This window comes from Coloeus monedula (assembly GCF_965178545.1).
Source record: "Coloeus monedula genome assembly, chromosome: 21".
In the NCBI taxonomy this organism is placed as follows: Eukaryota; Metazoa; Chordata; class Aves; order Passeriformes; family Corvidae; genus Coloeus; species Coloeus monedula.
In genome coordinates this window covers 3,942,544-3,969,340 of record NC_138801.1, presented here as the reverse complement: position 1 = coordinate 3,969,340, position 26,797 = coordinate 3,942,544, and the positions used below count along the sequence as shown (strand labels likewise).

Sequence of the window (26,797 nt, the reverse complement as noted above, 5' to 3'; positions counted from 1 at the left end):
CCTCTCTGCCCCTCACACACCCACCGTGTCCCCGAGCCGGCCCCGGGCTGGCAGCTCCCTTGCCTTGTACTTACATCGTCATCCTGCACGCTCAGGGGGATATCCAACATGCACATCTGCACAGGCTGCACCAGAGCCTTCTGCACGTTGAACAAAGGTTTTGCCTCCATCTTCCCGGGGATGGAGGGGCTGCTCATCCTCCTCTCTCTCCTCCGCCGCTCCTCTCCCAGGAGCAGGTCCAGCCCAGGCGGCGAAACCGATTGGAGATCTCTCTCCCCGTCCAATTTTGTCAGCGCATCTTGCCAACAGCTGCTGCTTGTGCCGCTCCTACGAGGTCTTGTTTCCTTCCTCGCGAATCAAAGAGCGGCGGAGCTGCACCGGGAGCTGAGCGTGCGCGCGTGTGAGCGAGTGCGCCTGTGTGCGTGCGTGTGTGCAGCCGCCGCCGCTCCCGACGCTGGGGAAGCAGCCTCTGGCCAGCCTGCCCCGGCTCCCCGCCGGCCCCCAGCTTCTCTTTTTTCTCGGGATAACCTCGGTGCTGGCTCCGGCTGCTGCTCGGCCCCGCCGGGAGCTCCCCAGCCTCATCGACATGCGTGGCACTCGCCAAGCCCGCGCATTGTCTTGGAGACACACAACAGGTCCTGCCTGCTGTTGGTTTCTGATTATGATCAGACCGCGTCTGCAGCACTTACAGCATTTCCCTCTGGCTGTTGTGACAGGCAAACAGGCAGAGCTGGAAGGATGAGGGGGTGTGAAACAGGGGGAGCATGAATGGTCGGAGCTGGAGCCTCCGCTTTTCTTCCCATCTCTTCTCCCATCCCTGTTTTCCATCGTCAGAGGCAGTTTCAGCTCAACGCCTTCCTGTACTCCAAGGACCACAGTGAGGCTTAAATAATTCATATCCACAGAGTGCTCGGGGACCTTATGGTGTTGGGAATGCAGCATGGCACTGAGAGCCCATCAGTACTGACCACCACCTCGTTTGTAGGACAATTGTGCATGGAAAGTTTTGCCCAGGTGAGCATTCCCAGCTGCCTTTCCCACCAGAGCACCTGCGAATCCAAACCGGAGCTCTGCTAAAGGAAGTATGGCACAAAATGGGGTGGGTTTGCTATCAAAAGCACCTTCCTACAGAATTTTCACCAACAGTAGCAGTGAAATGGGAGTCTCGACGTGGAGCAACTCATGTATCACCTGCAGACATGGATCACACGGATGTTACTGCTCTCACAAACAAGAGTGAACCTGGGGCCAAGTCCATGAGCCATCACCTCACCCTCAGCAGCTGCAGAGCCCAGGCTCAGTGACAGGGGTGACACCCAGGGGTGTCTCTTCCCAGCGGGGGCAGCATTAGAGAAGCACTTTGGTGGGTGCATCTCTTCACACCCAACCAGGGGGGCCCCTGGGGCCAGCTACGTACCCAACAGAGGGGCCAGGGCGAAAGGCAATGGAAATCCCCACTGCCCTCAGACAAACAGGAGTTTATGTCCTTACAGCTGCCCTTCTAGCTGGGCCCGGCAGGAGTGACATAAATAGGGAGAACAGACCCTGCTCCAGGCAGGCGCTTTTGAGTGGTTTTGTGGGTGCTACTTTGAGGAGTCTCTTGCAGGGCAAAGGTCTGGGACCGTGCAGACTTTTCCCGGTTTTCCCAAACGCAGCCGCTGCCCGAGGCCACAAGCGCGGCTCGCAGCACGCCCGGGTGTCGGAGCAGAGCCGAGGAGCCCCGCTGAGCCAGGCATTCCTGCGGCGTTAGGTAAGCTGGGCTTGGCGAGCCCCGCTCAGCGCCAAGCCAGCGCCGGGCTGACTCATCCGCGGAGGAGCCAGAGCCAAGACGCCGGGGTTAGAGGGGTCTCACACACACACACACGGACCCTCCGTGCCACTCGCGGTCGGAGCTGGGTCCTTTCCAGCCGGGGCAGAGTGTGGGACTGGAGCGGGGTCTGGCCCATCATTCCCGGGAGAAATGCAAGGATGAGAACACCAGCCCGTACATGCTGCAGGAATGGGAGCTAATGGGCAAGCCTGGAACGGGACCAAATAGGGATAAACCCACCATAAATTAAGTTTTAACTGGAAATTAGGCAGATTTTTCATCCACCATGTGGCTGAGATGAGCAGCACTGCAGCAGCCCCAGGGACGGATTTGCAGGGGAGGAGAGAGGGGAGATCACAGCTGGAGCACGTGGACAAGGCAAAATTTCCAGGGCCATGCCCCAGCTGCTGACTGATAGAATTTTGGCAACTCTTTTCATGCCACAGAGGCAGTGCCACAGCCCTGGAAACTCCCTGGCACAGGCAGTCTGTCCTGCTCCTTCATGATTCCCTGGTGACTCAATGCAAAGCGCATTCCCATGGAGGACTGTCCCATATTTCACCAGCACCAAACCCTGCCCACAGCACAGGCAGTGCCCACAGCTCTGGCTCCAGGAAAGGTGATTCAAACCTGTGCTTCAGCCCCAGCTCAGGTTACTCACTTGCCTGCAACAACCGGTCAGCAGAGCTCGGCTTTCCAACAACAACTTTCCAGTAACAAGCTGGGCTTGTTCAGCTGAGATTGCAGCTTCCAAACATCCTGAGAAGGACACAGATTTCACACTCAAGTGCCAAAATCTCCAAGGGCTACCATTCCCAGGAACTCATCAACCTGTTCAGCAGCTGATCTGTACCACAGGAATTGGAATCTCTGCAGAGGAGGTGTGCAGGTGTGGGAGTCTCATCACCTGCTGGTGCCCTGGTTTCTGGGGCTTCCCTGGACTTCAAGGGCTAGGGACAGACTCAGAGGTTGCCACCCCAGAGCACACAACTCTGGCAGGGGCTCAGTCTGCTCTGCTGGTCCCCAGAGCCCAGTGACATCCCACTTGGCAGCCATAAAGATGCCGAAAGGGACAATCCTTCTGGAAAAGTCACAAACCACATGGGCAGACTGTGAAACAAAGCAAAACTCCAAGTGCAAGGAGGGACACTAGGCAAAGCAGCAGCAGCAGAGGTTGGACAAAAGAAGAGATGCTCCAGAGAACCATCTCAAACCAACAGGAACGGGACACGGTGGATTGACAGGACATGGGAGCTGCTGTGCATGGACTGCTTCGGTCAAAGGTTACCAGCCAGAAATTGTGGGCATTCACCCAGCCCCAGAGATGGTGTGAAACCTTCCCCTCCTCTTCTGGGGCCAGCTCATGCATGTCCACCCACCAGTGTGCCCGGACACCTGCCTCAGCCACCGGGGAAGGTAACGGTCCCTCAGCAGAAACCGCCAGAGTGGCTTTGAACCCTTTCCCACTGGGAGATCTGCAGCAGAAATACAAAGCAAAGAATCCCCCACTGTCAAACCAGCCCAGACAGGATGATCCTACGCAGATTTCTAAATGACGGCTTCATGCTCCTGCTCCTCCAGTCTGGCTGACGTGAGTGGAAACCGTGCTACGATCCCAGCTCTGCCGGCAACAGCAGCCGAGCACCGAAACCATCCCTGTGCACGGAGCCATCCCCACTGGCACAGGACTGAGCTGCTGCTGGAGCCCCACAGCAGCGTGGGCCAGCCTTGCCTGGGTGAAGGAGGAATCTCCTCCTGGTGTTGCCTCTGGAGGACAGGGAAGCCCCAGCACAGCCAGTGATGTTTCCCTGCTTCGTTTTGCACTGGAGCTTTATTGTTGCAGCTCCAGCTGAGCAGATAAAGCCCATCATGAGACCTCAGTGCTTAGCAACCATTACTGGGAAAATGCTGTTTTCCAGTAAGAGTCTTGGCAGGAACAGAGCAACTGCAGGGCAAATTCATTGTAATTCCTGTGCTGGGTGCATCCTGCGCCCAACTGCTCCGCTGCTGCCTCAGGGAGAGACCAGCTCCTGCACTGGGAAGTGCATCCCATCCTTAAGGTTCAAACAGCCTCTGTCACCTTGCAAAAACATCATTTTGAGCACACCACAACTGAACCTCTGCACAGGTGAATGCAGCTTTCAGGGACAAACTCATGAGCAGGAGGATCTTAGCACCCAGCATTGCTGCAATGGTGTGAACATTTGGGATGCTCCAAAAACCAGCGGCCAACCTTTCCCATGATGCTGGGAATTCCTTGCACCCAGTGACTCACAAAAGCCCCCCTAAGGAAGACTGACTCCAGTGCTTGATGTCAAGCATCAAAGACCTCCACAAAATGAAAGAAATTCCCCAGGAATAACAATGGCGAGTTTGTTTTTCGAAGGAAATTGCAACTCCATGCCCAAACATCACAGCATCCTGCGCCAGAGCACGGTACTCGAGAGAAATAACACGAAACCAGCTGGTTTATTTTCACTGTGCGAGGCTGACAGAAAGGCAAAGGGGAAAGAAAGCAGCATGACGAGTAAATGGCAAATGGAAAATCCCAATAGCTCTTCCCCTTTGACACTTCTCGGTAACAGAAAGAGGGAACCTGGTTTCAAAACCACGGAAATCCCAACCCAACAGCGTTTCTCTGGAGAAATGTGGCATTTACAGAAGGCCTGTGGGTAGATTTAGAGAGGCAGGTATGGGCACAGATATGGAGATGGAGCCTGGTGGGACTTCCAGGAGACCATGAGCAGATAGGATACTTATTTCCCAGGGAAAATCAAAGGCACCTTGGCATCTAAGAGGAATCTCAAATGGGATAGACAGAAGCACCCACGATGTCTTGTCCCAAACTAGTTGTGGGAATAAATCCCGATGATTTGAATCTGCACCCTTGTTTTCAGGCATTTATTTGGAGAAGCCACTGTCATTCCCTCGAAGTCGCTCCTGAGAGCAGGCACAGCCTGTGCCGCACCTCACGCCTCTGGAAAGCCCGTCTGGCATTCGGCATCCTGAATAAATTCCCATGCTCCCCAGAATAGACACGTATGCAAAATTAATTCACAATCAAGCCCGTGCAAAGCATGAGACGGCCTTTTAATAGGTGCAGAGCAGCAATTACCAGCGTGGAGTGAAAGCCAACAAGCATTAAAGGAGGGATGGGGGGAAACCAATTAGTTTCCTTGGGATTCCTCCACACATTTGCCACTTGAGGGATTTCCATTTCCACGCTCGCCTGGGGGCTGACAGTGCACCCCGGGAGCCAGCGTGTCCCCGTGGGGAGGGGGTTGCATCCCACGGCCTCCTCTGTCGTGGTCCCCGGCATGCAGCTGTGCTGGACCGGTCTCCATGGAGACTGTCACTGCAGCAACGGGGACCTGCCATGCTCCTGGGGCTGGGGAGGATGCACAGGGGACCAGGAGCACCGCTTCCACCTGGGAAAGGGAACACCGGGTACCCACACGGCTCCTTCCTGCTTCCCAGACCGTTCCCCTGCACCGGCAGGGAATCCTGCCTGCGGTCCAGCAGCCTCAGCGCCTGCCTGAGATCAGTCCCAGGGGAGCTGGGAATATCGAGCTGTCACGGTGGGTACGGCACCGGGAGGGGGCCGTGCTCGGGGTGTCATGGCAACAATTTATTGAGTTTCCATAACCTCCCTTCCTGCGGAGGTGCGGACAGAGCCCGGGATGGGAACACCACTGCAGCAGCCCCCGGGTGGGCAGAGCTGCTCCAGGAGGGGATTCCTGCCCTTCCACCACGACACAGCCATTCCAGAACCGCTCACACGTGGGGTGGGGAAGGACCCCGCGTCCCCGGGCAGATCCCCGCTCCCTCCTGCCCCCCGTTCCACCCCACTGCCGGAGGGAAGGAGGAGGACAGGACCACACGACTCCCTGCAGTCCGTGGCTGGTCCCACCACCCCTTCTTGGTTCACCCCAAAACTGTTTCCCACCAGATGAAACCCTTTCAATGACACCTCCGCGGTGTCCCCACCCCACGTGCACCACGAGAGGGAGACCCGGGCGTGGCTCTACTGCCGGGAAATCCCTGGCATAGGGCCCACACGTGTTTGTGCCTGGATTGCTGGGCTGTCTGTGTCCCTGCACGGCTGCCCCCCTGCCCAGGCTGGGCACACACGCCAGGCTTTGGAGCTGGCGCCGCACAGATGTGGAACGATGCCACAAACTGCCACGTGCCCATCGCTGCCCCCTGCAGCTAAAACCTAAGGAAAAGCCTCATCATTTCCCAGAACACCTGCCTGACAGGGGAGCCTGCAGCACCGGCAGACTGGGGCCAAGAATAAGCTCCCAAATGTCAGCACATCCTGTCCCCTCCAGGGCCAGCTCTGGACACTGACCTTGCAGGGACCAGCAAGGCTCAGCTGTCCCCACACCAGCCCAGCAGCAGGACCAGGTGCTTCCCACTGCAAATATCTTTGCTGGAGAAGAGAAAGAGCCAGGGGAACGGAGAACTGAGGGTATTAGCAAGCCATGACAATCCCCACTGTTACCAATCACGATTTTTCCACAGGGATTTATTCCACCTGCCAACAGGCCAGAGCAGCAGCCATCTGTGGTGAGAACGGGCTGGCAGCAAGGCCAGGGCATCTCTCTGGGCACATGTCTGCAGGCAATGAGAGCTGGTGCCCAGCACAGCACAGTCTGGAGCATTCGCCAGAGATGGAGCATCCCCTAATTCACCCACTTGGCCGAGCCCCCAGCGCTGGGCAGGGCTGTTCCCTTCAGCACATTTTCCAGGGCTTAGCTGGAGCTTAAACAAACCCAGTGGAGGAGGTTCCAGTCTCCCCAGCCCTGGAGCTTGCTCTCCTCGTGCTGTTTAAAACAGCCCCAGCTCCTCACACGTGCTTTAACCCGCATTACCCATGGCCAAGAGGTTATCTGCAGATCCACACCACTGCTCCCCATCACTTGGCAGACAGCAAACCCCAGGCTCCAGAGATAAGAGATGTGGCTTTGGCAGCCTGGAGGTTTCCAGCCGTACACCCTGAGCCAAAGGCTCTCCCAATCCTCCCTCTTTGTGCCTGTTTTGCAGCCTCCAGGGATTAAAGAAGTCTCCACCATGTGCAGTCCCCTCTCACCATTTTCTTTGGATACCTTCCAATGGCTTTACATCCTTTTTTCCTTATTTCCAGGGGGCCCCACCAGCGCGGGGAACACCACAGAGGAGCAGCACATCCCCCCTTGGGCAGCGCTGCAGCCTCTGGGCACACACCCGGGCGGGGGCTGTGCTGGAAATCGGATGAAGCTCATTCCCAGGGGCCCTCCATTGATTTCCGTTGCCTGACGACAGGAAAGCTTTATAATCCTATTAACTAAACACCCTTTCAAGCAGCACTGGGAAGAGTGCAAAGGGGACTTGTATAAGCAGTCACAGCCACCCCGTGCAGCACCCAGCTCCAGTAAATACTGGATAAATGTCCCAAAAGCAGCGCTGTGACACCCACAGTGGCCAGGGAGGGGTCAGTGGTAGCCACCACAGGGAAAAGTTGGATGCCACCACAAAACACAGGCTCTGGCTGCGGTCACTGAGCCAGGAGACTTTGCACAGGGTGCCCACACAGGCAAACTCACAGGAGCTGGCCTCTGAACTACTGACAAATATCACTGCACCTGGCCCTACTTGTGGGTGTTTGACTGCAAAAGATACACAGCTTGGGCCAAAATATATAAACATTCCGTGGGAGAATGGGAATTTCCTCGCTGCTTTCTAAGGAGAAGGGATACATTTCATCACAAGAGCGCAGCCCTCTCCCCCAGTTAGCATCGGCAAGCAGAGGAGGGAGGAAAAGCCATAAATCGAGCTTGCAGGGGATGTAAAATCCCAATTTCCGAGCCAGTCCCAGGCAGCCAGAGCCATGCTGCATTTCCATGCGAGGGGGAGAAGCCGCCAGGCTCCGCTGAGCTCCAGGGAAACGCTGCTGAGCCGCACGCAGGGACAGGGATTGGAGCAGCCGCGGGTCCTGCGGCCACACCTCCCTCCAAGTGCCACATGAGGGGCTGTGCCACCGCGCACAACAGGGCTGGATGCCCGGCTGATGCCTCGTCCGGCTGAAATCCCTGAGGGATCCCTCCAAACGGCAGGTGGGGATATCCGCAGCCTGGGGAGGAGGGCCTGTGCTGCGGCAGGAGGGACGCAAACGCCTTGCCAGCAGCAGAAATGCACCTTCCCCGGGCTGCGGGAGCGTTTAGCAGCCATCTCCCCTTCCTCTGCCTTTAATTAGTTATTCACACAGCACTGCAAAGTGCCAGGGCTGGTATTTCCCATGATGGGTTACGGATGCAGAGGCACAGGATGGGCTCTTTGTCCGGGGACACGGTGTCACAGCACCGCCAGCAGTGCCACACACGCATTGACAGCACAGGAGGCTGGGCATGGTCTCCTGAACAACCCCTTCCTCCTTTTGGGCTCACCCCAGTGCGGCAAAATCAGCTGCCCTCCACAAGCTCTGGGGAAGGAGAGTGTCCAGTCCTCCCACACCGGACACAGGCTCTGCCTTCCAAACCCCCCACCAAGGCACAGTGCTTGCACCAGCCTCGTTATTTTGGTGCCACCGAGGACGGCACAGCCACCAGAAGAGCCTTCCTGTCGCCATGGAAATGCTGAACGGGAGGGTTTGAAGCCTGCTGGGACTTTCAACCTCTGCCAAGAAAAACAGGGCCCTTAAACGAGGGGGAGATTTGTGCTCCCTTTGGCCTGCTGGGCGTGGGGCAGAAAACGTGGGACTTCTCCCAGGGTAAAAACCTCATGGGCTGAGATAAGAACAGTTTAATTAGTGAAAAAAAAAAAAAAAGAAAAAAAAAAGATGATGATGATGATGATGATGAAAAAGAAAGGGCACCCAGCCCTGCTGCTCCAGCCTCCACACAGGCAGGGCTCAGCCCCATCCCTCAGCTGCTCCTGCCCTGGACCAGCTGCCCTCTCCCAGTGTGCACCCACAGATACCCCACAGCTGGGGCAGCAGTGCCTTTCTGGGCCTGCACAGCCAATGCTTTTGCACACCTCGACCACCGTCACCATCGTGGGAAGCCTCCTCCATCCCCTCCCAGCAGATTCCACCACTGGCTCTGCACCCGGGGCTGCCCAAACTCCTTGGAGAGGGGCTGGGAGCAGCCAAGGGCTGGCGGTGCTCCTGTTCCCTGTAATTCAGGAACATGGCTGTGCTCCTGTTCCCTGTAATTCAGTCCCCATGAGCAGGGTGTTCCTGCCTGCCCTGGACTTTGCCACGCCACCCTGGCTGCCCTTTGTTGTTTTTGACGCCGGGGATGTCACCTCCCCGGGGAGGTGAAGAGCTGTGTTTGTGTGGGACACGGCCGAGAGGGACAGGCAGGAAACACTCGGTGGGAAATCCACTGGGGGATGGAGCCAGCGAGGCCGAGGGGCAGGGCGGCTGCTGAAGATTTCAAAGGGACCTCCTGGCTGCACTGAGGGATGACCTCGACCTCCCCATTCCGTGCTGAGGGCTCGCACGGAGCCGGCCGGGCTCCTTCAGGACTTTGCAGGGTTTGATTCCTGCCGCCAGCCCAGGCAGGGAGTGGGAAACAGAGTGGGACTGCATGGGAGAGGGAAGATAAAAACAGACAGCAGATGTCCCGAGAAACCCATGAGCCAGACTCGGCTTGCGGGTGTTATCTGCCCTCACGAGACCAGGCTCACACGGCCACATCCTGAATCCCGGGCACAGCATCACCTCTGGCTGTGCCAGCAACCCGCACATCTCCTCCAGGATGCCAGGAGCGCTCCTCCAGTGATCCCTCCTGACAGCGCTGGCCAGCCCACAGCAATGGCTGCACCACACCTCACTCCTCTCCTCCTCCCTTTCTCTTCTAGACCCTACAGGGAAGTGCAGGGCCTGATCTGGGATGCCTTGACATCCCACATGTTTTGATATCCCAGAGCTCTGCCACCACCTCTAAAGTTTTTGGTTTTCTCCAGATGCCACACAGGGCAGGACAGACCAAGGAAGGGCTTCTCCACCCTCTGACCCATCGGGGCACTGCCACACCCCTTCCTTCTCCCCCAGCCCCTTCATTCTCCTTCTCCCTTTCTCCCATCTTTGAAATGTCTCTCTAGGCAGGGTGGTGAAGGACCCTGAATTGCAGCTACACCTATTCCAGGGAGCACGTGAGCTTCAGCAGCTCCAAGCACAGGAGACAGGAGCCACAGCAAACCCGGCAGCACCGAGGGGGCTGCAAATCCTTGCAGAAGATGAACACCCGCTGCACTGTAGGGCCTCGAGGGAGCGGAAACTCTGTGATCCCCCAGCACGCCAGCACCGAGCCGCCTCTGACGTCAGCTCATGTCTACAAACATTGCCTTTGACCCGCGGCCAAGGCGTGCAGCGCAGCGGAATATCAGCGGAGACAGCGAATATCCGCGGAGACACCCGCACAGACCCGCCCCGGGCGCACCCGCGGTGCCTTGGGAGCCAAAAGGTCCTCAGGAAACCCAGCCACTTAAAAATGCAAATCCTCAAGGAAAACAGATGGGTGAACCCCACCGCAGGTCACGCGGGCTGGACTCGGGCGATCCCAGCAGGAAAACCTGTCAACATCTGGAGGCTCCGCCAGCGCATCCCGCGGCAGCCGGCGCCGGGCAGAGAGGGATGGATTTTGTTTGGGAGCACCCAAACAGCTGCCAGCAGCTGCCACTGCCACCCCTGAACGCCAGGGCTGTGACAGTCCAGCCACAGCACGTGGAAAACTCTCCCGACGTGACACTGGAGGCGCGGATGCGGCAGCCTGGAAAGCGGCGCCGGCACCTCTCGCTCCCGGCCCCGGCACCTCTCGCTCCCGGCCCCGGCTGATGGAAAGGTCACGCGTTCCCTGCTGTTTACGGAGCGCTGGGGGAGAGCTGGGGGAGGGCTTGGCTGGTGACAGCGGGGACAAGCGCAAAAGGAAGCGGTGGATCAGGGGTTTCTTTTCATAGGAGGGACGCGGTGACTGACACGGCCTCTCCCAGCGGACCCACAGAGGATTTGGGGGCTGGACCAGAGGTGTCCAAGGATGGAGCTGGCTCATGTTACTCATCACCATGAAGACAAGCACGGCTTCTCCTGGGTGAGCGGTGCCCAAACACCGAGCTCTGCTCCCCACAGCGGAGCCCAGCTTGGCGAGCTGGGCTTTCCCAGGGAGCTGGACGCCGGCCCTGTCCACGCTCCCATCACCGCTGACCCTTCCCAGCGCTGAGGAAGCGAAGCCACGGCAATAACTCATAGGGAAAACAACAGTGCCATCTGCTGCACAGCCCCGCTGGGCTCGGGGCAGCCCTGGCCGGCCCTCGCAGGGCTCACACAGCCCGAAAGCCACACCGGGCACAACATATCCCCAGCCAGCGCCGAGCCAGCAGCATCACTGCAAAGGGAAGGCAGCCCCCCAGCTATCCTGATGGCCACTCACAGCTGGACGGCCTCTGGTTTGCACGGAAAGCACAGGACAGCAGGATGAGGAGGCAGAGCAGAACAGAGAACGTCCTGGCGCCCATCTAGTGACTGCGGAGTGTGAAGGACACGGAGGAGGGAACAAGCTCACTTGGCAAAAGCAGGCAAACATTCACCCTCCTCCATCAGCACCCTGGAGCTGAGGCCCATCTTCCAGCCTCTCCACACGCAGGGGGAGGGGGAAGAGGGAAGCGGCCCCGAACACTCACTGGGCCTTGACAAGCTCCTTCACACCATCCTGAGCATCTCCTTTGGAGAGAAATCCCAGATCCTGGCACTAGGCACCGTGCACTCCCCCCACCTGTACTGAATCACCCCGATATCCCAGGGAAACTGCAGGTGGTGGGGGCACCTGGGAGAGCAGGGTCAGCCTGAGGGAGCTGATAGTAGCTCCTCTGCCTCTCCAGGCTCAGCACCCGTGTGCAGTTGCCAGTTAACCAGCCCTGCCCCACAAGTGGTGGCAGCTTGGTGGCAGGTGAAGCAGTTTCCCTGCACACACTGCCTGGAAAGCGCGCTGGCATCCTCGTCAGATGGGTTGCTATAGCAATGGGAAAGGTATCAGAAGCAAAATCCATGGTGATGGATAGTGCAGATTGCTTTGGTGATCACCACCTGAGATCAGCAGCCCTGACTGCCCTGATCAGGTCCAGCAGCCAGGCACCGTTTAAGGAATGACAGAGTGAAAACACTGCGAGGAGATGCAAAACACAACCCCAGAATAACCCCTGAAAAGCTCCTCATTTCTTCACTTAAAGAGTCATCTCTGAGCAAACTGGCCCCGAAGATAATACAGTGCACTGAGCTCGGGGATGTCAGATCCATCATTACAACGTCCCAGAGATTTATTCTGGAGCCTGCAGCAGTCGCTGCATCCTCTGCTCATGTCTGATCAGCCCAGGCACAGACACAGGCGTGAGTGGGAGCTCCAGATGGAGTGGCTGAGCCATGCCGAGGAGGGACTTTGCATCTCTCCACCTGCTGCCTCCCAGCCCCTGCTGCCAGCTGGACGCTTGCTTGCTGTCACTTGTTGCCAGCTCGCCCCCCTGCCCCTGCAGAGCAGCGCCAAGAGTTAACTCTGAGCCACTGGAGCCACTTCAGATGCTGGGAGCAGATGAAAGGAAAGACAAAACCAAATCCAGCTCCAGCCTTGCTTGCCTGCACTCGTGCTCTCTGAGTCCTGCCCCCAGCCAGCCCCAAGACCGTTCATCCACCATCTGCTCCCTTCTCCTGCCCAAATGGCCAGAAAGGGAGAGAGGGGATGAGCCTGCTGCTCTGGGAGCTTGGTTCAGGGTGGAAGCCACCTTCTGACCCAGCTCAAGAGCAGGTTTCCGCTTTAAAGGCTAAAATTCACCCTTGCACATGAACCTTTGCTTTCACAAGTCAGGACACCTGGAACAACACACCTGCAGCACTTAAAGATGAAAAAAAAATCTCCTTGTTTGCTCAGCTTATTTACTTTGTAACACTCAGTTTTACCAGTTGTTTTTGTGGGTCTTTCCCATAGCAACCAGGGAGAGAAACATTTACAAGGCATGAAAAACGTAGCTGTACAGCCCTCAGAACTGGCAGGGTGCAGCTGCGGGTGCAGCTGGAAATTCCTCTTAACTGGTAGCCACAAACAACAGGACCTCAATGAATTGCACCCTTTAAAAGGCAGAGTGGCTCATCCTCTTCAGCAGGCAGAATCAGGGCTTTCAACCTCTGCTTTCCACCCACGCAGGATCCTGGGCTTGGAACAAGTATCTCTACGTGCCTCAGTTTACCCACATAAAATATATCTATAAATAAATATATAAAATGGGGTAAGCATAAAAAAGCGACAGGAAGACTAAAGCTGAGACCTTAATGCAAAACATTCCGTAGGATGCAACGTGCATCCCCCAGCCTGCGAGGCTGAGCTCTGGACATCTGTTTCTAGACAACCTTACACCTTTAATTTTCTAGGTCTTCCAGCAAGATCAATCTTTCCACTCCATAATGATAGAGAACTCTTGTTCTTGTCCCGTGGCAGGGTCAGGAGCCAAACTCCAGTATTTTGGTTGCCCTTTGCCAAAGGGACCTGCCACCATCCATCCAGCATGTGCTGGTGCTGGCACCAGGGCCTGCCTCATACACGTGCCCCCAAGAGAGCTAATTCAGCTTTTGTTTATTAGGCTGGGCCAAGGTGAGGGAGGCCCAGACCAAACAGACCCACAGGGTGCAGGAGGCAGCTCTGGAATGCACATTTTCCAGTCCAAAAATGGATCCCAGCCCACTTCTCCAGCACAGCATCAGCCCTTCCCTTTATTCATCCCTGGTCTCCAAGGAGCCATTGCTGCCCACTTACCTTCCCACCACCCCCACAACGGCAGCAGCACAGACCCCCCTTCCCAGGGCTGGGATCAGGAGGGGAACATCAGAAGAGGAATAGAAAGTAAAAAGTCAGAGGAGCATCAGGACCAAACCGAGAGTCACGTTCTGGTGCCACCCCCAAATTTCATGCCTTTGCTCCATCCTCCCCTGCCCCAAAAGCACCAGTGGGTTTGGGAGTGCAGAACTTTAGCCCACCTCGGCTCGATTTAGCTTCTGTGGCCTCATAAACACACCAGGCAGAGACAAGGGACCTGCTGATGCCACTTGGCCTGAGCGGTGCCAGGAGAGCTGGCCCTGGCTTGGCACAGCACGTAGCAGCGCCAGCCTGCCAGCAGCATCGCAGCACAGCGGCTGCTGCAGCATCGCAGCGCCTTCAGACCCCGTCCCAAACTGTCTCCCTGTCGTTCCCAATCCTCCACCTCCTCTCCCACCAGCCGCATTTACCCATTAAGCAAACAGAATATAAGAAAAATAAGAAAAAACATTGAAAAACAGACTTCCCCCAGTCCCTCGGCAAAGCTGCTGCTTCTCCTCCGCTGAAGCCCCCGCTGCAGACCAGGGGCGCGGGCTGCTGGCACGTACAGCGTCCCCCGACCCCAACAGGCAGCAAGGGACGAACACCTGCAGCTACAGACCCCCAGCAAGCCCCGCCAGAGCCCCCCGGCTCCCTGGCACGGCGCACGCATCAGTCACTCGCCGCGGACACGCGTGGGCCTCCCTGAGCCCCCTCTAACGAGGGTTCTGGGGGGGGGCCGAGCCCGGCAACAGCGCACCGGGTCGGGGGAATTCGGGGGGACAAAGCCGGCGGGCGCCCCGCGCACTCACCTGGGTGTCGATCATCATCGTGCCCCGCTCATAGCCCCAGCGCCGCGCCGAGAGCCGCTGGCCCCGCTGCGGGTGCCGGGGCCGCACTCACGGCCCCGCCGCGCTGCCCGGCGGCCGGGGGCGATGCTCCGCGCCGGCCATGGGCCCCCGCCGCTCCCGCGGAGCCGCCAGCGCGGAGCGCCGAGCGCGGCCGGGAGAGCCGAGCGCGGGGCGGGACCGGGGCGGGCGCCGCTACCGGGAGGGCGGGGGCGGCTCCCGGCTCTGCCCGGCCCCCCGGCCCCGTTCCCGGGAGGGTGGGTGCGCGGCTGCAGCGGGGGCACTCGTGGGCACCTCTCTGGTGCCACCCGCGCCCGTGGGCGCACGCACGGGCACCGCTCCAGGGGCACCTGGGGCACCCCTCCGCTCTTCGCGTGTGTTTTCCCCCGGGAGTGGGAGCTGCGGACGCCGCGGGGCTGGCAGGACCTGCGGGAAGGCACCGTGCAGACCCCGCCGGGGAGCAGGTGGTGTGGGTGGGGAGCGGCGCTGCCGTGCGGTACCAACAGGAGAAGAGCTTGGGGCCGTGGTTTAGAGACCCCCGGGACCCTTCGGGCTGTCCCCAGCCGAACCCCTCCAGGAGGAGAGGCCGGGGCAGGGAGCCAGGGCACGACACCGACACCCGGCTGCTCATCTCCGCTCAGCCCCGCACCGAAACGGGGCACGGGGGCACCCCCGGGAAGCGCTGCTGGAGCTGCGGGCGCACGGCCGGAGCGCTGGAGCGGGAGCTGGGGAGCCGGCGGGGTTGCCCTGGAAACAGAGCGGCTCCGGTCCGCATCGTTTGTCATCGTGAGGCCGATGACATGAGCCATTACAGCGATGGCAGAAGAAGAAGGAGCCGGGAGAAGCTGCGTCAGTCCATGGCCGAGTGCTCCCAGGCGCTGCAGTGCTGGTCCTGGGCACCTACATCCCGCAGCCACCCCCCTTTCTCCGGGGTCACAGCGGGAATGAGCCACAAGGCACAGCCCATCGCACCTGACCGTCCCGGTCCTCCGGGGCTCCGGGCCAGCTGAACCAGCAGCTCTGGCTGGGGAGCGCAGCCAGGAAAGGAAAAGGTGCTGCCAGGGCTCTGGCTCTGGCACTAGATGCTGCTACAGAGCAACATCGTTCTAATTATAGAAACGGTGTCAGTGCTCAGCAGTGAGAAAAACACGTACTTCAAAAGGTCTAGAACTGTGTGATTTACTGCTGGCGAAACTCACAGAAAACCACGCCAGAACGAAAACCGTTTTTAAATGTGATTTGTACTCATCTGGCTCGCTTTAAATTGGCTGAAGGCTCAGCAGGGGAGCAGGGGGATGAGGTGGGCATACGAGCAGTAGAGATTTGTGGTTAAAACTGCGTTTCTACTCCTAGGGCTTTACACTAGTTTTACACAAAACAGCAACATTTGGTGGATCTATGTTTAACCTAAATATAGCACGGGAAAGTCAAATCAGTACAGCAACACTCGTGGAGAAAGGAGGGAGTCTGGTGGGCAGGCAGACATTCAAATGTCACTCTTCAGATGTGTTTTTCTAGTGACGATTCCCTAAATTATTTGATTGTGTGGAGCAGAACCGCAGGGTTGGGGATTTACCGTGAGTAAAGTACAACCCAACCCACTCCTGTAACTCCTTCTCCAGTTCCTGCTGTCCCCAGAACGGCCTGTCACTGTCACTGTCACTCCACCTGGAGAGCAGCTGTTGCTCTGTGTGTGTCAGCCCTGGGGTCCCACGGGGACTTGCTGGGGCAGGAGGTGAAGCGGAGCAGGTGGGACTCAAGTGAGAAAATAATAACCTTGGTGCTAAGAGCTGCCCTTTGAGATAGGAGCAAATCCCCGTGGAGTGACCCAGACTGGGCCCTGTGTGAACACAGAACAAGAGACAGAGACAGCTCCTCCCTCAGAGAGCCACAGGCTGAACAGGTGGGACAAAGGGCAGGGGAGTGAACCCAGCAGCTCTGGCAGGGAGCTCCCGGCCTCCCAGCTCCTTTCCACCACCGCGCTGCCTCAGCTGCATGAAGCCAGCCAGATGCACGTGGCTTTTCCACAAGCTGGTGTTGTGCAGGGAACGTGTAACTGATGTTCTTACCCCTCCTCATCTCCCTCTGCTCAGTGAACATCTCATTTCCGTGCCCCAAAGCCACACATCTCACCCACAGAAAGTTTGACTAAGCCAGACCCTTTGTAACTGGTGCTGTGTGGTACAAAACGACATTTCTGGTCAAAAATGTCAGGGAACATCAGCTGTGGGAGGGGAAACCCAAACAGGAGTGGAAAAGAGTCCTTAATTTGGCTTAGTGGAAATGATTCTTGTGCCATCAGTGGGGAGAAGGAGAGGATCACAGTCTGGCCCCACCTCCAATCATACTCAGTGCTGGAAGTTTCTGTTTCACACCAGGCAGAGAAATTTGCCCTTTGGGGGTGGGTGCCCTGGGCAAGGCAGCAGCAGGGAGAAGGAAAGAAACAGCCTGTCAGATGGGTGCTTAAATCAGAGGGACAATGAATGATGAGTCTGTTGCAGCCGAGCAGAAAGGGATGGAAGGAACACGGGGCCCTTGGGAAGGCAACAAGCCGCTGATCTGAGGCTGGGTTAAGAGCTTGAGTGGCAAATACCTTGAGTGCACAATGACATCCCCAGGCAGTGGGGTTTACTTACATGTGGTGATTCACTTCTCATGCAGTTCCCTGCATTTCCAAATCCAAATTCCTTTGGCACAAGAACGCTTAAGACTACATTGTCCCCTGTGGTGAGTGGAGGAAGACAAGAGTGACACTCTGCTGCCTTCCTGCCGAGTGCCTCAGTTTCCCTGCTGTGCACTGGGTGTGGGTGGGGAATGCACATCAGAAAGCAGGTCCTGGTGAAGCTCCCACACTGCACACAAGCCCCAGGCTGCACAATCCAAACTGGGAGAAGGAAAGCTTGCTGCTGCTGGTGGGGGAAGGGGATTAATCAGCAGGAGATGACAACAGAAGTCCAGCCTTTCATTAATTAGAGGAGGGCACAAGCTGATTCAGGGAACATCTCCCACACAGCACCGGGGGGGTGTTTTTCTGCAGCCATTCTCCTGCTCCCTGGAGGAACTGGGAGTTTGTGGGTACTGCTTGAAACCACAGCCCCGTGGAGCAGAACTGTGTCACACAACACAAGCCATTCCCCCGGGGAGAAGCTGCAGGCCTGCCAGGAAAATAAACATGTTTGGCACAGCACAAACCAGGCCATTACCCTGTCAATCAGAGGGCTGAGGATTTGGCCAAAAGGCAGCTTGGATGCAGAGTTCAGACCAAGCCCTTCACAATTTTTTCGAAATAGGTACCCCAGAACACACAGACCACCCTCCATCACCCATCATCTCTGCTGCAGAACTCCTCTCACAGAGGATTTATGAGTATCTGCACAGGAACTCAATAATTAATGTGGCAGAATGAAGCCCTATGGCTGCAAACCCAGAGCAATTTCCAGCAGAACTAAGGCACAAGGGGAATTGGCCATTGCCACAGCTGATCTATGGATTTGTGGCTGCTATGGAACTTCACGTTTTTCTTGGAATCTGAATACTTTTCTACGAGACCTAGCCCAGCCCAGCCATGTTCTGACACCAGGAGATAAAATTATCTGGCTTGTCCTGTGCAGAGCAGACTGGACAGCTCCTTCTGGCTGGTAAAGAATCCATATGCATATATGTATAACTGGCATAATGAGAACCCAGTTTCAGCATGGCCTCGAGGCACTAACTCTTTAACAAATAAGAAACAGACAGTAATAATCCTGGGCTGGTTAGAAATGTATCTTTCTGGAAATATTTGGGTAAGTATTTTTCCTCACCATTTTGGCTTACATGAGGTGCATGGTTACCCAACATAAATGGCAGGGGTTTCAGTTCTGGTTTAGTTATGTAAAGGGGCATCTTCCTCCTGCACCACATCCCTAAGAACAGTCTGGAAAAAATGTAATAAAGACCCTTTGCTGGATTAAGCACAAATCAGCCGACCCAGCTGCCAGTGGGGCTTTGGGGCTGGAGGTATTTTGGGTACCTTATCTATATTACAGGTACCGTGAGAGCTTTTCTAATTAGTCTTCTGGAAGATGAAATGCCTGCAATGACAGTGGCAAGTGCCATTTCCAGCCTGCTCACACAGGACTGAAATGGCTCGTTAAGTCGTCTGCAATCAGTGGTGGGGCCCTAAAGCTTTGAATACTTGATTCGCTGCCATACAGCAATTTTCTCATGTGAGGAGAAGCAGGAGCAGTCAGGCACCTCTTCCCCATTTTCCCTCTCTCTGCCAAATGAGCTTTTCTTTTTTTTTTTTTTTTCTTTTCTTTCTTTTTCCTTTTTTTTTTTTTTCCCATAAACTGTTCCCTTAGAAACAGCCTGTTCACCCTTTCACCCTGCTCCTCCTCTCCCTGCCGTTCCCTGCAGCTCCCGTGGCCTCTCTCCTGCTCCCTCTGAGTGAACAGGGACTGACGTGCTCAGCCCTTTGGTAGCAGAGGGAGATGATGTTTCTGGCAGCCCTGCTGTGACAGGGGAGGTGGCACGCTGTGACCTCAGCTGACAGCCACAGCCGTGGCGGCTCCCCAAGGGAGCTGTCAGGCTCTAAACGCCTGGTTCAGCTCCTCATCACATCCAAGGAGAGAAAATGTTAACCCCAGCCCACTTCCAGCTCTGCACTGAGCTCCCAGCTTCACCAGAGCATTTCATTACGGAATGAAATCATCCTGTTTGCTGTCAGCTCCAGCAGCTTCTCGCCAATTTGTTTCACAGAGCTCAGAAAAATTGGAAGGGGCTGAAGCAATGGAGAGGAACACGAACATCTCAAAACCAGATTTTTTGTGTTGGAAAAGATTACATGATCCACAGAGACATGTGACCCAGGGAAAAGGTTCAGAGCACATCTGTGATTGAAATAAACCCGAAGAAGTTCAGTCTGCTCTGAGCTGTGCCAGTTCTGTCTAAACTTGGGTCTCCAAAGCACAGATGGGAATTTGGGAGATAACTGCTAGATGAGTTCACACTGTTTGTCCTGTCAGACCAGGGCTCTTACTGGCAATGCCTGGCACCAGCTCTCTGCTGAGGAGGTCCAAGAAATCCTGCTGCACACTAGTCAGGGGTAACATACTCCAAGTGCAAGCTTACTCCTGATTCTGACAAAGGGTGTTAGTTTAAATCACAATTTGGAAAATTTATTGCCCTGCAATGTTCTTTTTTTTTAAGTGAAAAGGTCTCTACCAGAACTCAAGGTCTTCTCCTTCTCCACAGGAATGTCAAATATCATTTTGATCTTGTTAAGTTTCCACCAGGCCTCAGGAAAACACTCAGGCAAAGGCAACTGCAGCCATGCATTGGATAACTGGCCTTTTGGATGTTTTTTTGTGTGCTACAGCCTCAAGCAGGATGTATTTACAAAGAGTAGGAATCCAGAAACCTTTTCAGTCTCACCTGCACTGTGACTGCTGCTTCTGAAATGCATTTTGACTCTGTTCTCCAGAGGAACTATCAACATGTTCCCTTCCCAGTTTGTTCCTACAAGGAACAAAAATTCATGGTGGGGCACATTCTGCGGGAGCTGATTTTGGTGTCTTTGATTGTGTGGATGATCTCTCTGCAGGGATCGGATGGTCTCAGACCTCTCTGTAGTTCTTATCCACTGTGGAAACACAGATGAGGTGGATTTCGGGGGGCTTTGGCTTCCTGTCATCCCATATATACTCTGGAGAAAGCACCTTGGAAGGTTTGTGGCACAGGAAGTGCCTGTTGAGGTGACTCTCCTCCTGCCAGGCTGCCACAATCCCTTTGGCTTTTGTCTCCAGGATGGTCATGTGGCAGGTCTTGGTGAGCTCATAGACCTTCCTGACCAAGCCTCCAAACACGGCTCCTCCACAGTAGAAATCCCCTTCTCCCTCAGGGATGAAGGCTGCCGAGGAGCTTCTCCTCTCACAAGGGAACTGCTCTCAGGGGACTTGGGAGTAGCCAGGGTGGTTGGCTGCCACCACATCCCCCAGGATCTCGGGGCCCCAGGGGCTGTGGGACACCATGCTGATGTCCAGGCAGAAGAGGCACTGATGGCTCACCTCGGCCACGCGCTGGTTGATGGTCTCCATCCTGCACATGGACATCTCCTGCCAGCTGGAGTAGTTCTGGATGGGGATGGTGACAAGCCTGCACCCTGGCTGCAGCTGGACATGGGGAATGGCCTCGGGGCTGTCTGTGAAGGTGTAATAGCTCACCTGGGAGCCCCACAGGAGGTGTCGCTCGGCCGACTCCAGGAAGCGCCACACAAACCTCGTGTACCTGCACAGACACAGCCCATGGAGAGCACTGCAGGGACAAGGAGGGGCTTTCTGTGGAGAGGGACTTTTTGCAAGGGCATGGAGTGGTAGAGCAAAGGGGGAATGGCCTTCAGCTGAAGGAGGGCAGGGTTAGATCAGATATTAGGAAGGAATCGTTCCCTGTGAGGGTGGGGAGGCCCTGGCACAGGGTGCCCAGAGAAGCTGTGTCTGCCTCTGGATCCCTGCAAGTGTCCAAGGCCAGGTTGGTGCAACCTGGGATAGTGGAAAGTGTCCCTGCCCATCGCAGGGGGTGGAAGGAGATGAATTTTAAAGTCTCTTCCAACCCAAACTATCCCAGGATTCCAAGGGGAGGAATGGTGGATTACAAAAGGCATGTTAGTGAATGCAGGACAAGGAGTGAAGAGAGTTCACTGATTATCACTGCAAGAATCCACACACTACACAAGCAACAGGTGTAGTGGAGGATGAGGAATAAGGGGATTATCCCCATTTTGACCAGCTCTAATTCCCAAGCCACCTGCTAATTCTTAAAAAATACTGCCCACACTTCAGGTTCCTTAATTGTTGTCATCCCGTGGGCTTGTGTGATTATGGACGCACTACACAGGCACAAAAGCCCCCTTTAAACTGGGACAAATTCCAGGAAAAGAAAAGCCAAAATCATCTTTCCATAGAGGAAAGGCATCACCCTGAGAACTGTGTCCACTGAGTGTTTCCCTTACTTTCCAACAGCAAAGGCTGTCACCCCTATGCTCAGGTTCAGGGTCTGTAGGCACTGTCCAGGATCTCAGGATTGAAGGTCCCTTCCCAGATGATGGGGACCAGCCATGGTGTGACTGTCAGCCCATCCTGGTAGCTGAAGGGGGAATAAAAAAGAAATGCTGATGAAATGTAACTTCTCGTTTTGGTGTTGAGGCCAGTAAATGTGAAAGAAGCACTAAAAAGGCAGCGAGAAGAGTGTGTGAATCAGCATTAATTCATCATGGAGGGTATTAGCCTCAGGTATTTTCTCCCTGCACTCTGATTTGAGGTTACAGACACAGATATTTCAACTCCTGGGCTGAAATTAAGCACTTTAAAACATCAGCAAAAACCTGAGGATCTGCTAAAATCTCATTTAAGGACTTTTCTGCTGAGGAGAGTTTAATGACCACTGAACTCTCAGAATGGGAAGCTGTGCCTATTTGCTATCAGCCTGATGCAGATCGCTACAAGCAGATTAAAGCACAAGTAATAACATGAAAATTACTATAAAAATACACCCCATTGCTGTGTTATTAAAACACAGCTTGCAGCATGACAGCTTATTTTTCCAGTATTTATATATAGCTCCAACACATTCAGATACAATTTAAAATGCTGTATGTGAGCCAGCATTCAAATGTGTAACAAAGTTAGAAAAAAATCCTTAATCTCCTGTGAGGAAAGTGGAAATACTGAATATAAATGCAGCAGAATCTGATTATGCCCTATTACAGCTCTGCAACGCTGTTTCAATTTGCTGCTTTGTTTTCAGTGTTTCATTCTTACCTTTTTGATTTTAAAAGGAGATGTCATTTATGGTGCAATTCACCCCAGCCTGCTCACATCTGCTCCAGACCAGGAGCTGGAGCCCTCTGCTAATGGAATTTGGCACACACAGCACGTGGCCACACTTAGGGGCTGCCAGGCTCCCACCTGACACAGTCCCAAGGCAAAAAAAGCACCAGAACCAAACTGGGGGAGCGGTGGGGAGCAGCCTGGTGCTTCAGGCAGCAGATCCAATTAGATCCTCCAACCCAGATGTAATACTTTCAGTCTGAGAGGATACAAGAATAACAGTTTGACTCCTTCCTACAGCAATGCATGTGATTGAAGGATTAAATTATACAGGAAGAAGAATTTGGGTTGGAGAAAATGTACTGACTTGATCTGTTTCTGGGTTGGTTATCCTTTTTTTGGATGGGGGGGGGGGGGGGGCTGAGGGAAGGAAACATGCATGTTCCCTTCTCTAAGCTTTTAAAATTTCATTTTCAAGGGCTGCCCTGGGTTTCCCAGTGAGTCATGGTCATGGTCACCCTCTCAGTGCCAGTGAACTCTCTCCAGAAGACACAGAGCACAAACAGGTTCAAGATTCTCCCCATTTAGCCCAGTACATACCAGCTAATCAAGCCCAGAAGTTGATTCCAACATGGAAGAGTGAAATATTCAAGCTGAGTACATCCTGTTGAAAGGTCAGGGGGGAAATAACAGATACGTGTAAGTGTGTGTACCCACAGGGTGTGTTTGTTAACATGCAAAAGGACGTGGCTGTTGAAGGTGAACTGCTCCAGATAAAAGTCAACTCACACTAGCAGAGCCAAAGGAGGCTGTAACAACCCGAGCTGCACAGAGAGTGTGTCCAAACCACTTCCTGGTGCTGCTGTCCCAAATCTTCCCTTAAACTCCCTGCTTTGGCTGGGTCTCAGAGATTTGTCTGTGTTTGCTGAAACCGCTGCTGAAGGTCACACAGAGCACCTGCTTTATTTTGCCCTGAAATGAGCTCAAAGCTCTCCCACAGCTGGTTGCAGCTACAGCACAGCTCCAGAAGGTACTTCCCACCATCTTACAGATATTACAGATTTCCCATCTCAAAAAGAGTTCCTGGCCACGACAGAGTGTGTGTGTGCTAATGTAATATTTAGGAATTAACAGTAAGTGTGCTAATAAGTGTGCAGTAACCAAACCCAACCTTGGAGCAGCACAGGCAGCTGCTGACACACCCCTGTGGCTGGGATTCTCATGGAACAAGGTCCTGCCCAGTGTGCCCCAGGAACTGTGAGTGCTGCAAAGTGCCCGAACCAAACTCAGCAGAAACAAAGTTCAAACAAAGAAACTTACTTTGGCGCCAGCACTCTTGGCTGCTGATAAAATAATCTGTAAAAAGGAAGAAATATCCATTGAATAATACATGAATATGCCTGGAAGAGAGGAACAGCAGTTTAAAGGTCAGGAGATAAAAAGCCAGTACTTACTGGGGGAAAAGCTGGATTAGCTTCTCTTCTGTATATTGGAGTTTTATGGAGCTGCATGAAGGGGTGGGAAAAGAAAGGGATTGTTATGCTTTTCCTAAAATATCAACCAAGTCTGGCTTCAGGACCTGCTGCTGCACTGACAGCTGTCCAAATCCAGCTCCAGCTGCTGTGGATGCTGCCCTGCCTGGCCCAGGATTAGGCATCACCTGCACACACCTCCCGGGGCTGCCAAGCAAGGGACAGCTTTGGCACAGGACACACAACACGACAAGGACAGAGAGATGCTGCAGCCATCCCAGTCTGTGGGGAAATCAGAGTTTAGGGGTCAAAATGCACATGGGACTGTCAGCAGGGGTCATGGATGTGCTCCATGCATGACGTAAATGTTCCTGGTCACCTGGAGGGCTGAACTACCTGAAATACACCACATTTCCAACAGCATTCAGAGAAATAAGCACCTGACCAGACACAGTGGTTCAAAACGGGCTGAAATCATGAGAAATACCTCAATGAAACATGAATTCTTTTCTATTTGCATAATTCTGTTTTGTTTTTACAAGGACAGTAGGCCATGGTAAGGGATGGGAGAAGCCGTGGCTCTGGTCCCAGCTCTGGTGCGATGTGGCAGTGAGGAGGTCACTGGGGCTTGGTCCCTGTCCCTGTCCCTGTAAATTCTCTCTGGGAGAGCTTGTGGCACCCAGGCCAGGTCAGGCATATCAGTTTGCAGCATGCAAGGAAGCTCAAAAGCAGCTCCCCTTCAGTTGTTCAGGTCCAGAGGCCAAATGCCACGGCACAAACACATTCACAGAGTGCAGGGAGAGCGCAGATGGCAGGAGGGAAGAAGCAGAGCATGATTAGAACTGGGGGTTATTCCTCACTGTGCCAGCACTCCTGGGCCTGTTCACCTCACCTCTCTGCTTTAGGTGTCTCTGTCTAGTGAGTGGACACTTGAAGCACAGTTGTGCATGTGCAGGTGTGTGATTACACCCTGATAAAGAACCCGGCTTTAACCTTTAGTCCTGGGCTCTGTGACCCACAACAAACACAGCCTCCCCCACCTGTGCAGCCCCAGAGCTGTCCTGCAGGGCAGGCAGGCCCAAACAGCATTGTTAGCTTTTTGTTTTAAGAGAGCGACTAATTACAGCTTCATAAATAAAGAACAAGCGACTTGTTAATCACTGTTTGTGTTGTCAGTGTGAGTAACAATGATCTGTGTTACTCATTAGACACAAAAAAAATACGTACAAGATTTCAGGGCACGCAAGGTAGTAGGGCAGGTACTGCACTTTTCCACTCCCAGATGTAGCCCTGTGGGAGCAAAGAAACATCTGAAGATAAGTAATGTTGAAGGAAACCTTCCTAGGATTTTCCAAGATCACCTAAGGATCTGGCACAGATTTTGAGAGGTAACTGGCTAACTCCATGTCAACTTTGCTAATTAGTGTAGGATCTCCTGGGTTCACATTTTAACATGATGTCCTGCTGCTGAGGCAAAACTACCCACAAGGTGAAAGTACAGCAAATTGCAACATCATAAATAGGGGATAATTCATAATAATTTAATAATCAGTATTTTAATAATTAATGGAATGCCTTATCTCAGATTCCCTTCCAGCAATGTTTGAGTTTGCTCCAGAGAATCTATAAGCCACACTCAGTCATCAGAATATTCAGTTACAGAATTTGAAAGCTGCGATGTCTGACAGCTACAAACCTGTCCCTGGTGACACTGGAGTGAGTTTGGACTGTTTGAAGAGACACATACTCACCTCTGTTAAGGCCTGAGCTGAAATGTAACTGGAATATTCTGTACTTAAGCATTTGTTTGATTTACCAAAATATGAATATCGATCTAATATCGATATCCAGCTGAGACAGACAAAAACTCTCTCACAGTTTAGAGTTAGAAAGTGAATGTTTTATTTGGTGCCAGGCTCAGTGTGGGATAGCTCCCTAAGACGCAGGGCCCCAATACAAGCTAACACAAAGCTTTTTATTTACAAAAACTATGAATATCCAAAATACAAATGCATATTCATAACATTAACACTTCCCGTTCCCCACTTCGTATGGAAATGAGCTTAAATGTCATTAAGCATGCGTAGTGTGTGCTCTGGTGGTCTCGAATTGGGTCAGTGGTCTTAAAAAGATGAAGTAACTCATCTTCCTCATTTTGACCTTTTTGCCTTTCTGAACTTTAACAATCCTAATTACTTTAGTGACCTCTACGTTTCCTCTTGGGTGACTTTTGAAGGGGTTCCCACCAAGGGAGGAAATTGGTAATTGTCCTTGTTCCCTACACCAACTCATCAATGTTTCTATTCCTCGTTCTTAGCACAGCTAAGCAAACATACAAATGACAGATCATCAGTTATTTGGCAATCAGTTACTAACATCTTAAAACCCATTGCAGGTCCAGCTCTCTTAACTATTTTAATTAACTCTAGCTGGGCCCATATTCCTTCTTATTCTAACTAATCTCAACAAAGCTAGCCTATAATTAAAACCTTTATGTTTCTTCTAAATCTATGTTTCAGTTTGTGAGTTGCTACGGTGTTAGCAGCCTGATTTGGACACAATTGTTCTTTTTTCCTCACTCCCTTAGGGCCTTCTCCCTCTACCAGTGCTCCTTTATCTATTACACAAATTGCTGTTCATTCTTGCAGCTTGAACAGGGACTTCCCATAAAACTCACAGCCTTTATTTTCCCCCTCCTATGAGTTCTACCACAGGGTATCCACAGGATGTTTTAGATACGGCCGAGCTGGCCAGCAAATGCTTACCAGATAACTGCAGCAACAACACCCAGGCAGACAAGAGATCCCACCACCACTCTCCTGGAAATCATATCTTCTAGAGTAGAAGGAAGGGCAAATTCTGAATTCCAGCAGCTTTCACTCTGTAAAGAACAAAAAGAAAGGGAAGTGAGCTGTAGGTATCTCGCTCTGGGAGAAACTGGTTACTTCCTCAGCGGAGGATGAAGCTTCTCAGCAGCTTCTCTTCCAGTTCTGACGTGATGAACATGGAAAGTGCCACACTGTAAGAGCCAGGGCACTGAGGCAGC

General features: G+C 53.9%; 2 protein-coding genes across 2 annotated transcripts in view; both read right to left on the bottom strand.

The window, feature by feature from the left end:
- Positions 1-14,502, bottom strand: part of RALGDS (ral guanine nucleotide dissociation stimulator) — a gene marked incomplete at its 5' end in the record, with an annotated part of 55,995 nt that extends 41,493 nt beyond the window's left edge. Inside the window, one exon of the mRNA XM_082295197.1 lies at positions 14,439-14,502. Coding sequence (XP_082151323.1) covers positions 14,439-14,456 — 18 coding nt within the window. The remainder of the gene's footprint in view (positions 1-14,438) is intronic.
- A 5,569-nt stretch (positions 14,503-20,071) lies between these two features.
- On the bottom strand, positions 20,072-26,581 carry GBGT1 (globoside alpha-1,3-N-acetylgalactosaminyltransferase 1 (FORS blood group); the record flags this gene model as incomplete). The annotated part of the gene is given in 8 exon segments (XM_082295388.1): positions 20,072-20,401; positions 20,405-20,741; positions 21,463-21,502; positions 21,505-21,596; positions 23,600-23,635; positions 23,734-23,784; positions 24,979-25,041; positions 26,517-26,581. Coding segments are annotated over 8 exon segments (1,014 nt in total).
- Between the last annotated feature and the right edge of the window lie 216 nt (positions 26,582-26,797).